We start from the raw sequence: 12,319 nt of genomic DNA on the forward strand, positions 1-12,319 counted from the left end.
AGGGGGGATATTTCAAGGACAGAGGAGTGACTGACCGTATCAAACACTGCTGCTAGATGGATCGTTGAAGCCAGTGGTGATCTTGACAAGCTTTGGTTGAACAGAGACGATGGAAAAACAAGAATTAGACACAAGTGTAGCTAACTCTTTCTAGAAGTTTTTCTGTAAGGGGTGAAAGAAATGAGCTAGGAGACGAAGGAGAAAGTGAGAGAGTTTTCTTTAAATGACAGAGAACTAGTGTCACATGTTTGAATGCCGGTGGAGTGACCCAGTAGAGATGGGTGTCGGATGGCCTGGGTGAGGGTGAGGAAGATCATGGAGTGGTGTCCTTGAGTAAGCCAGGGGCATGGGACCTAGGGCATGAGTACAAGGGTTGGCGTTGGCTCGAGCACACGTGCTGACAGGAGGGAAGGCAGGGTGTGGTGCAGGTGCCGGTGAGGGCTTGCGGAAGGTCTCTTCTCATTGCTTCTGCTTTCCAAGAGAAGGAGGAAGCAGGGTCACCGGCCAAGAGGGAGCAGAGGGAGGAGATGGCGGAGGTCTGAGGGGAAAGCAGAAAGTATAGGATGGGGGTGTTAGGAGACAGGAGAAGCCCAGGCCTGGGAAATTGAGGTGGGGTAGATGGACAGCACTGGGACCCACTTGAGGCTGTGACGTGAACTTGGAGTGAGAGCAGTAACTGGTTTGCTCTTCGCCTCTGGCCACATTTGGCTGTGTGGGAAGGATGCACAGTGGAATTAAACCCAGGTTGGCTTGGCCGGAAGTATGACGGTCTCCAGAGAGGGCAAGAGGGTAGAAGCAGGGAAGTTCAAAGGAGTAAGCAGAGGATTGTAGAGGCAAAAAATAAAGTAGTTAATACACAGATTATGATTCTGCTGCACGTATCATGTCTGCCAAGGGGGGAATCAGAAGAGGTTAGCCTGTGGGATGCAGGAAGAAGGGGGGGACAGGAGGTGCTGAGCGGCTGGCCAGCTGGTGCAACCTGGAGTTAGGAAGGCCACCGCCTGTGCTCCTCACCAGCTGTGTGTCTGCTCGGGAGAACCAGCCACTGGACTCTCCCTGGAACTTTGAGGGATGAGGAAATTACAGCTGAGAGAGGTTCTCGAGGAAAACTGGATGTGCTAAGATTCCGGTCTTTTTTGATGACCATTTGATTGTTCTTATAAAAAAAAATAACTCTTATTTCCTTAGAATACATACTTGAGATTCCTACTTTTCTTGTTGTTTTAGAGGTTATAAGCTTGTATTTGATCACACGTTCTTGTTTATTTTAACAGCTCTATTGAGATAATCTGTATAATACGAGTTCTATTTAGTATACGATTCAGTGTTTCTTAGTATATTAACAGAGTTGTGCAGCCAACACCATAATCAATTTTAGAACGTTTTTATCACCCCAAAGAGAACCTGTACCCAAGAGCAGTCACCTGCCGGTTCCTCCCAACCCCTCCCAGCCCTAGGCGACCACTCATCTACTTTTGGTCTCAGATCTGCCTATTCTGGACATTGCATATAAATGGAATCATATACTCTGTGGTCTTTTGTGATTGCCTGCTTTCACTCTGCTCATGTCTTCAAGGTTCATCTGTGTTGTAGAGTGCATCAATTCTTCACTGCTTTTTATTGCCAAATAATAGGCCATGGTGTGGGTTTTCTTTGTCCATTCATTCGTTTTCTTTTTTTTTTTTTAATTTTATTTTATTATATTGTGTTAATCACCATACAGTACATCCCCAGATTCCGATGTAAAGTTTGATGCTTCATTAGTTGCGTATAACACCCAGTGCACCATGCAATACGTGCCCTCCCTACTACCCATCACCAGTCTATCCCATTCCCCCACCCCCTCCCCTCTGAAGTCTTCAGTTTGTTTCTCATAGTCCATAGTCTCTCATGTTTCATTCCCCCTTCTGATTACCCCCCTTTTCTTTATCCCTTTCTTCCCCTACCGATCATCCTAGTTCTTATGTTCCATAGATGAGAGAAATCATATGATAATTGTCTTTCTCTGCTTGACTTATTTCACTTAGCATTATCTCCTCCAGTGCCGTCCATGTTGCAGCAAATGTTGAGAATTCGTTCTTTCTGATAGCTGAGTAATATTCCATTGTATATATGGACCACAGCTTCTTAATCCAGTCATCTGTTGAAGGGCATTCGTTTTCTTTATCTATTCATCAATTTCTTTATCCATTCGCCAATTGACGGACATTTGGATTCTACGTCTTGGCTGTTATGAATGATGCTGCCCCGATCATTCCTGCACAAGTTTCGGCGTAGCTGTAAGTTTTCATTTCTCTTGGTCATAGAATAAGGAGTAGAATTGCTGGGTCATGCGATAACTCTCTGTTGAACCCTTTGAAGAGCTGCCAGCTTGTTTTCCAGAGTGACTGTACCCTTGTAGGTTCTCATCAGTAACGTTCCAGTTTCTCCACGTCTTCACCAACACTCGTTATTATCAGACCTTTTTATGATAGCCGTCCTGGTGGGTGTGCGGTGTTTTCACACAGTGGCTTCGATTTGCGTTTCCTTGTTGACTAATGATGAGCCCCCTTTCCTGTGCTTATTATCCATCTGCTGATCTTCTGTAGGGGGAATGTCTGTTAAAATGCACTGCTCCTTTTGGGTTGGGTTGTTTGTCTTTTTATTATTGAGTTGTGCGAGTTCTCCATGTATTCTGGTTACAAATCCCTTCTCAGATATATCATTTGTAAATGTTTTCTCCCGTTCTGTGAATTATCTTCTCATTTTCTTGGTGATGTTTTTTTCTGAAGCATCCTGCTACTGTCCTTTATTTTAAAAATCTTTAATTTTAAAAATTATGTAAGGAATACATGCACATCATGAAAAATTAGAAAATTTTGGGTGATGCACAAAAATAAAAGGAATAAACAAAACATTTGCTGTCATTTGGAGATAATTGCTATGAACATTTGGGGTTTGGTCCTTTTACTAAAATGAAATCACATTGTTCATTTATTAACCTTTTATTAATCTCATCAGTTGTGAATAGCTTTCTAGTGTCAATAAATCTATTTTAATAGCATCATTTTTAATGTTGCTTAACCCTTAATCATGTGGATGTTGAGTTTACACAAATAGTTCATGATTGTTGGATACTTAAGTTGTTTCCAATTTTTCACTATTATAAATGAAGTTAAATCTTTATGCACATCTACGATTGCTTTCTTTGGATAGATTTCTAGGACAGGTTGATAGGTCAAAGTGTATGTACACTTTTAAGGCTGAGGAAATATGCAGCCAAATTGCCTTCTGGAAAACACTATGGCCAGCTATGCTTCCACTGGCAGTTTGTGAAAGAGTCAGCCCTTGGCCAAGAAGCTAACCTGGTCCACACCAAAGAAACAATACTGTGATCAGTGATAGCCATAAATGCTGGCATTGCACTTATGTGCTAGGCACTGTTCTAAGCTTTTTATACCTGTTGACTCATTTATTCGTTACCATAACTCTATCAAATTGGTACTATTATTTGTTCGTTTTACAGATTATTAAGTCACAGAGAGGTTCAGTAGTTATCCAAGGTCACACAGCTAGGAGAGGCAGGATTTGAACTCTGTTAGCTGGCTCCCAAGTCCTGGCTCCCAACCATCCTGATTTATTGCCTTTTTATATCCACATCACATGAAAATTATTGGCAGAGACAGCCCTATGTACAAAAGCCCAGAAGGGAGAATTTCTGGTACTATGAAGCACAACATTGCCCGTTACTTTAAAATATACTTTATAATGCTAAGAAAGCTTCCTTTTATTCTTAATTGAATGAGAGTGGGTGAATGGGAGTGAATGAACTGAGAGTTTCATTTAGAAATAACTATAACGTTTTATTGTTCCTCTCTCTCCTTTTCTAATTTGCCTGGTACAGAGCAGGGATAGCAAACTTTTCCTTAAAGGGCCAGAGAGTAGCGGTTCCCGGTGGCACAGTTGGTTAAGCATCCGACTCTAGGTTTTGGCTCAGGTTGTGATCTCAGGGTCATAAGCTAGAGCCCTGGTGTCCCCCCAACCCTCAAATAAATAAGTAAATAAATCTTTTAAAAAAGGGGGGCAGAGAGTAAATATATTAGATTTGGGGGACTTAAGGTCTCTGTCTCGACTACTCAACTCTGCTGTTGTAGCTGAAAAGCCGCTACAGACAGTATTTAAATTACAAAAGCAGGTGCCCTGCCAGTGAGCAATAGTTTGGAAATTTCTGGTATAGATGATTATGTGGGTTTTCTCCTCTTAATCAGTGCTGGTGAGCCACTCCTTCATTCTGGAATAATCCAGTGTGACCATGGCAGTTCTACTGCTGTAATCGATTAGTATCGTAATGTCTCTATTCAGGAATGGGATTAATCTGTGTTACGTGTGTGTGTGTGTGTGTATGTGTGTGTGTGTGTGTGTGTGTGTGTATGTGTAATAAAGAATGATGTATTCTTTGAAAGACTGATAGAACTTTATTCCAAAGGAACCATCTTGACTGATGTCTGTTCTGGACGTACTTCTTCCAGAGCTCTTTCACTTTCAGGGTTACTGATCTCTTCATGTTTTCTATTACTTTTGAATCAATTTGGGGAATTTGTACTCTTTTAGAAGATTTCCCCCTTCATCTACATTTTCCATTTTGTCACTGATTTGGTGGTAGTAATAAATCTCTTAATATTTTCATTCTCTCCCTAATATCTTTCTATTTGAACTTTCTCTTTCCTGATGGTGTATCTGCTTCTAGACATTAGATTTGATAAATGTTTATTTTATTGGTCTTTTGAAAGTTTGCGCTGAGATTTAATTATCATTTATAATACTTTTCTCCTTACTAATATATTAATTTCTACTTATCATTGTCAAATTTTGGTCTTCCTATTTTTCATTTTGTAATTTCTGAGCTATCAGATTATTTATTTTCATTCTTTTTGTATACAAGCGAGAGCACTTAAGACTGATTTTTTTCTTTGAGGACGAATTTATTCTAACCCACAAATCTGGGGGCAGAGCCATCTCACTCTTGGTATTAGCTAAGTATCTATGATTTTAGTTTGGGTTTCTCTTTTACCTAGGAAGATTTTAAGAGTGAGCTTTTAAATTTCTAAAAGGTTGAGATTTTTAGTTCTTAAATTTCTCATTAGTTTCTAGTTTTATTGCATTATGGTCAGAGAATGTGACTGACACGGGTTTATCTCGGACTTTATTGAGATGTGCTTGTGGCTTTTAATTTTTTCGAAGTGCTCCGATGGTGCTGGAGAAGAAGGTATATTTTCTGTTGTTAGATCACGTTTGTCTACTTTGTTGACATTGTTAGTGGTATGGTATTGTTCAGATTCTCTGTCTTCATACACCTTTTTCCCTTTTAATTTACTTGATTTTCCAAGTTTGTGGGAAGTGTAACAACTCTCCCACAACTAGTGTGCTTCCGTTCTTTCTTTGGACAGAACACACTGGTTGGTTGCCCGTTCATACCTGACTCTGAGCCTCAATCATAAACTCAAATCTTTAAGTATCTGGGCTGGGAAGAGAAGAAGGGCTTAGGAGGGATTAGCTAACCTGGCTTCCAGTCTAGCCGTTTCTATCTGCGTGCACATATACGCCTGCGTGTTAGTGTGTGTACTTTCATGGGGTATATGTGTGTTGCAGTATAAACATCTCTCTTGGGCACATCTGTGTAAATATATTTTTCTGTGTTATGCATTTGATATATATGCCTGTGTATGTTTACTCACCCATGGTGTCTTTTTCTTTAAATGGATCTTAAAATATTAGGGGTAGGGTCGGCCTTGCTCTCTGCTGGCTTTTTCTAGGGCAGTTACATGTCAGAAAGCTCTGCTACACTGTATCTTAACCCATCTGAATGGCTTTTCCTCTCCTCTCGCTGCAGAAGACCCTCCTGGTAAGTTGGTCTGACAATGAGTGTCTGCAGACTCCGCCTTTCTCTGGTAGCCATGCTCTGTGTGCTGTGTGTCCGGGGATCCCGTTCTGGCCACACAGTGGGTGTCAGGGCCACCTACCGGGATGGGTGGAGGCTCTGAGGACCTCATCCCACCCTCTCCCCACTGTGCCTGTCCAGGTACCCTGGGCCTGGTTCCAGCTGGTTCTCACCCTTAATAAGCCAGAACTCAAAGGACTGAACATTAGTTTAGAGAGAGCCACGGGCATTTCCAGAAACTCAGTGATAGACATGCAGTTGATTTTGTAGTATCAAAGCAGATTTTTGGGAAATCTCCTAGCATACCCCCTCATACAGAAGAGGAAAAGCAAGTTCCTGATCAGCTTTTCTGACACCTCGTCCTTGGCCCCTCCCACTAACTGGGTGAGTTTTCATGGTATCAACAGGCACAGACCGAGTGCCCAGCTCCAGGGAGGGTTTGGAGGGAGGCCTGAGGCAGAGTGACCATCCCACCTTCAGGAAGCTTGTGGACTCTCTGGGCGACAGGACCCCCACACCTAGACAGGACACAGCTGGAGGAGCATTCTAGAAACAAGAGTAAGAGGGCCTGTAGACACACTATGTGTAGGGTGTCTTTTCCTACAGATACGAGTAAGTGGAGGAAGGGCGGGGCAGAGAGTGTGTTATCACAATCTTCTGTTCACCTGATTTCCCCCATTTAGCATTGTGTCTTTTGAATAATGGGCACTTTGTAAACATTTGTTGATTTTCAGGGACTCTGATTTGACCTTGGGAAGGCCAAGTTCTGATTTCTGATGCTTTTTCTTTTTCTGGGGTCAGGGAGGCAGGATAGCTCTTCGGGGTCTGAGTTTTCCTGTGTCTACTGCATTGTATTCATAAGTAACTCATTATTGACATTTCCCCAAAGAGCTACCGTATGTTCCTTCTGATTTCAGCCTTGGTATGGCCCTGGAATGCTGGGAAATGCCAATGATCATGTCCACATTACAGAAAGGAGAAGGGAGGCCTGAGAGCTTAACAGCATCACACAATGAATGGGGGGCCAGAGCCAGGACCAGAGCCTCTGCATCTCAGGGTCGAGCGGGTGTTCAGACCTTTCTTCTGGTCTGGTCTGCACAGCCTGCCCCTGGAGCGGCAGAGAGTTCCAGCTGTCTGCTCCCCTGAGCTCAGCCGACATGAGAGCTTTGAAGTCCATGCTGGCCCATCGGCCTTGCTAGGTGCCTGGTCCAGAAGGGCCTTGCTTAGCAAGTTCTGTTTCTGAAGCGATCTCTTTCTTTCTACCCACTCAGGAGGAGGAGTTCATCGACTGGTGGAGCAAATTCTTTGCCTCCACAGGGGAGAGGGAGAAGTGCGGCTCGTACTTGGAGAAGGGCTTTGACACTCTAAAGGTGAGGCCTTTCCACAGTGTGCTCTTCAGTCTAACAGCCCCTGGGCACACACGAAGGATAGCGGGGGTGCCGCAGGAAGACAAAACATGTACACATAGGTCACCTCCTTTGAATGTAAGTGTGTATCTCCTCATTCGGTGCCTGAGGGCTGAGGAGGCCTGAGGAGCTAATTGAGGTGAGAAAGGTCACCCACTGATTTAGAGCAAGAGGTCAGTGTGGGCTGGGGTAACCAAGAAAGTATTTTTGGAGGAATGTTGAAAAATACTGAAGTATTTATGGGTGAAATCATGCCTGGCCTGGGATTTGTTTTAAAATGCTTAAAAAAAAAAAGAAAAAGAGAGAGAGAGAAAGAAAGAAAGAGAAAAGGAAAAGAAAGAAAGGAAAGAAAAATAAATGGGAAAATAGATGATGTGAGTGACCTTCTGATAGATTTTCAAAATATTAAAAAGTATGAAAATTGCAAAATACTGAAAATTATTAAAGCTTGGAGATGGGTACTTAGGGATTTGTTATACTATTCTGTTTCTTTTACAGTTATCTGAACTTTTCTATAATAAAAAATTTGGGTTAAAATAAAAAGGAAAGTCAGTTTGAAAATGTAGCTCTGATTCGTCCACCCCTACAATTGGGATAGAAATTGCCTAGCAAATATAAAAATATGGTAAACTTCATTTCTGTGAAAAAAAGAAAAGAAAAGAAAAGAACAGAACCCCCCCCCCTCCCTAAAGCCAACCAAACAAACAAAAACAAAGCCAGGGATGAGTCAGCCAAATTCTGGTATTTTGAGGAAATTCCACAAATACAATTATGCTTTTTAAAAGTAGACTGTTTTTAAAAAAGATAACCAGAGGTGACTCAAAGTTACACCCCAAAGGAGTTGTAGAGGTCCTGGAGAGGGTTGCCAAATACATTCAGGATGCTCAGTTACGCTTGAATTGCAGATAAACAGGGAATACTATTTTAGTATAAGTATCTTACATAATTGTTAGATAAGTACGTCTTAGGCCTCAGATAGTGCATGAGACATACTTACCTAACGAGATTATTTGTTATTTATTTGAAATTCAAATTTGACTGAGTGTCCTGTATTTTGCCTTGCTTTATCTGGCAAGCCTGCTTAGGGAAGGTATGCAAAGGCTGTTAGACACAGGGGAGGGACCCAAGGAGCACCCCAAAGGGGACCAGCTGAATGGGATTTGAGGCCAGTTGGAGTGGTGGGTGGTCTGGGCTTTTAGGTCGTTCTGCTGGCTGAAAGCCTTGCGTGGCCACTCTGGTGGGTGATTCTAAAGGTGGCTAGAGTTGTCGCTGATGCACTGGGGGCCTCTGGGTGAGCTGTGTCTGGAGGCCTGGATGTGCAGAGAGTAGGCAAGCAGTGGTTCCAAAGGCACAGGCCTCCTCAGGCAGCAAGTTCTTCGTTGACTTGCAGTTGGGTGTGTGAGGTTGGGCAAAGAGACTGAACTATTTGTGTACCAGGAAGAAGGTCCGACACATTAGGTCTGGCATGTGGTACTGTGGCCTTGCCAGAAAATGAGAGAAACCAAGAACGAGGACTCCTGCCAGCGTGGCCCATGGCCCTGGCCCCCCTTGCTGCTCCCTCAGATGCCGGACACGGAACTGGCATCCTGCCCTCCAGCCTGACCTCTCTGAGGAGATCTCTGACAGTGTCCAAGTGAACATGGTCCGTCCAAAACAAAACGCGTTCAACCTGTTTCTGGGGGAAAAAAACCAGACCTGGAAGGAACACTGGTCCTTTAAGGATAAGTAAATAGAAGAACACCACCACCACCACCACCATGAGTTTTTGCAAAATAGCCTGTAGCATTATGGAGAGAATGGAGAACACATTGGGTAGAGAAAAAAAAAAACATATTTTGGAAATTACTAGCCTGAGGGAAATATACAACTCACAGTGTCAGTAGCAAAAGATAGAAAAACAAAAGATACAAACAAGAAAGCATAAAAAAACAGAAATCATAGAAAAACACAACAGAAAAAGAATGATACATATTTATTTCCCTAATAAATGAAAATGTATTAAGCTTCTCTATTAAGTGATAAGGACTCTCAGACTATATAAAATTCAGAAGTCATTAGACTGTCCTTAAGAGGTAGGTCTAAAACAGTACAACTTAGAATATCTAAAAAATAAATATTTTGGCACACAAAATAAGGTAAGTGCCAATAAAAGAGAAACAGATATAATTTAAAGTAAAAAGCAGAGGAAACAAAATGAGATTTTTATGTAAATAAAATTTTTATGTAAAATTTATAATCACCCATGTCTCAATGAGAAAATGCCCAAACATTATTGTACAAGACAATAAAGCTTAGAAATATTTAAAGTAAAAATTGTAGGAAGATGGAAACTCATACCTCACACAAATAAAAGCAAGGAATGAGAGAAATTAAAGTTGCAGTAGGGATTTTAATGCACCTCTCTCCTAGGAGATGAAGCAGAAAGTAAAGAAATAAGGAAATAAGAGGTCTGAATAACAAGGTAAAATATTTTTTAAGCTACATCAAAAGTAGCTATAAAATAGAGTAAAAATAATAAAGAAAATAGAGAATACATTTTTTCCTAATGCTCAGAGAATATTTACCAAATTTGATCACATATTAGTTTAGCAATAAATTACCAAAGGCAGAAATCATACAAGACAGATTAAAATGCAATCAAATGAGAAATTAATAACAAAAGTTTAAACAAAAAGACCAACCACTTGGAAATTTAAAAAGTATTTTATTGAGACTTCCAGTATGAACATGGCTGCATAAGTCAGCATTTTTCCCCTTTTCTTCTGGAAATCATTCAAACCCACAAACTCCATTTTCAGTAAAAGTTGGAAACAAATAAAACCCGCAGACTCCAAAATACATGTAAGGGCTGTCCAAAGGCAACCAAGATTGGGTAGAAGCCACTCGGCAGTAAATGAAGAGAAAATGATGAAAGGTCATAGTGGTAGCAGATCTCAGAAAACCCCATCCTTCCTAATAGAAGAATGTGCAGAATTATTGAAGACAGGTTATAGGCTTGGGGGTGCTTATTATCTATTACCTTTACTTTTGTGTATGCTTGAAAACTTTCATAATAAGCAGTGAAAAAAAAAGTTCCTGAAGTTGAGGTTTCACCATAAAATCGAGAAGTGATCCAGCTTGTTCACAACAATGGAGTCAGGTTCAGGCTGGCGACAAATGCTTCTCGGACCTGGTCCGGTTCAGGGAAGTGGAGAAGGTAGAGCTACACAAGAATCCCATAGATGAGCCATACTTGCAGGAAGCAGTCTGTCTCTGTGGTTGGAACGAAGGAAGTAACTGGGCTAGGAGACTCCAATGCATTTAGTGACAAGTAATCAGAAAAGAACTATTAGGGCATTAATTCAAAAATACCACGGAAAAAAAGAAAATATAAATCAAAACTTAGCCAAAAGAAGAGGATATATACCCACCACAGAAAAATTTTGCCAAGGAGCAGATGAGATGAAATACTTTGCTGTGAACTTTTCAGAGGTGGGATGGTCAGAATCAAGGCAGAAATGAAAGAACTCAAGGGATGATGAGATGAGAAGAGATGAACTATGATCTGGTAGGATTCAGGAAAGGAGAAGAACACATGAAATTGGAAGGAAGGCAGGGCAGAATGGCCACTTTGGCAAGCACAGGAAGGGGCAGAGGACAGAAATTATGGAAGTAAGCAAAATGATATGGAAATAAAAAACAATATAGAGATATGAAACAATACGGAGAAAATGACAGATCTGGGAGTCAAGGAGAGGAGATCCAACACTTGCATAATTGGAGTCTCCGAGGAAGCCAACCAAAATGATGAGATAAAACTAATAAGACATTGAAGAGTTTAATGGAATGTCACTGGAATGGAAGGATATATGAATATACATACTACAAGGTCCACTGTGTGTCAGGAAAAATCAACCAGATTGGTCAACCCTGAGACAGAGCCTAGTGTATGTTATTGGACTTTAGAGCTAAAGAATTTTTGTGGTAGTCATACTTTCTTCTCCCCCAAAACATTAAGTCATTTAAAATAGGAAATAAGGCAAGGTAGCTTTGGTTTCTCCACAACCACATTTCATACCCAAAGACAGTTAAGTGCCATGTGTAAAATCATCAAGGAGAGAACAGGTGGCCCAGGATTTCTATTCAGCCCAGCTGCCCTTCAGTCATGAGAGCTGCGGACACACAGGGTGCATATTTCCAGAACTGGGGATATGGGTCCCATGTCCCCATCTTGAGGAACATTTAGGGAATGAACTTAGACAATTGGGAGATAACGGGCAAAGCCAGAATGCAGGGACTGGTTGTGATCATATCGCACCTTAGACTTGCAATGCAAACAAATGGAAGGATTAGGGTAACAGGACAGAATATACATTTATACAGTGAAAATGTGCAAGTGACAAAACTGGCAAAGTTAGGCACAGGGGGCACCTGGGTGGCTTAGTTGGTTAAGCGTCTGCCTTCAGCTCAGGTCATGATCCCAGGGTCCTGGGATCGAGCCCCATGTCAGGCTCCCTGGTCAGCTGGGAGTCTGCTTCTCCCTTTCCCTCTGCCCCCCCCCCACTCGAGCTGTGCTCTCTCTCTCTCAAATAAATAAATAAAATCTTTTAAAAAATTAGGCACAGAAGGAGGAAAGATGATGGGATACAGAGTAAGGACATGGATTGCCATATTATGGAATAGATAGAGTTGACAGTATTTAAAATTGGCAAATCAAATAAGAGGAGTATAAGCAAATTATAAGCAAATAGTAGAGAGTAAATATTAAGGAGGACAATGCTGTCTAAAACTGAATGAGGGAGAGGGAGTGGGAGGAGATAAAATTCCATAATTTTATCATTGCTATAGTAGGGAACTCATAAATACTGCCCCTAAAGACATATAGGACTTAGAGAATTACTTGCATATGTAAATTTATAATAATGTTAGACTATGAGCTTAGCTCATCAGAAACACACACACACACGCGCACACACAGAAAACAGACCACACACGCAAAGACGTAAAAAAAATCGAT

At 41.4% G+C, this 12,319-nt stretch overlaps 1 protein-coding gene across 1 annotated transcript in view; it reads left to right on the top strand.

Moving 5' to 3' along the window:
• DYSF (dysferlin) overlaps window positions 1-12,319 on the top strand; it is a 208,483-nt gene that overhangs the window by 169,333 nt on the left and 26,831 nt on the right. The window contains exon 41 of the mRNA XM_034657277.1: window positions 7,189-7,287. Within this exon, the coding sequence (XP_034513168.1) occupies window positions 7,189-7,287 (99 nt within the window). The remainder of the gene's footprint in view (window positions 1-7,188; window positions 7,288-12,319) is intronic.

Source organism: Ailuropoda melanoleuca, chromosome 4 (assembly GCF_002007445.2).
Source record: "Ailuropoda melanoleuca isolate Jingjing chromosome 4, ASM200744v2, whole genome shotgun sequence".
Lineage (NCBI taxonomy): Eukaryota > Metazoa > Chordata > Mammalia > Carnivora > Ursidae > Ailuropoda > Ailuropoda melanoleuca.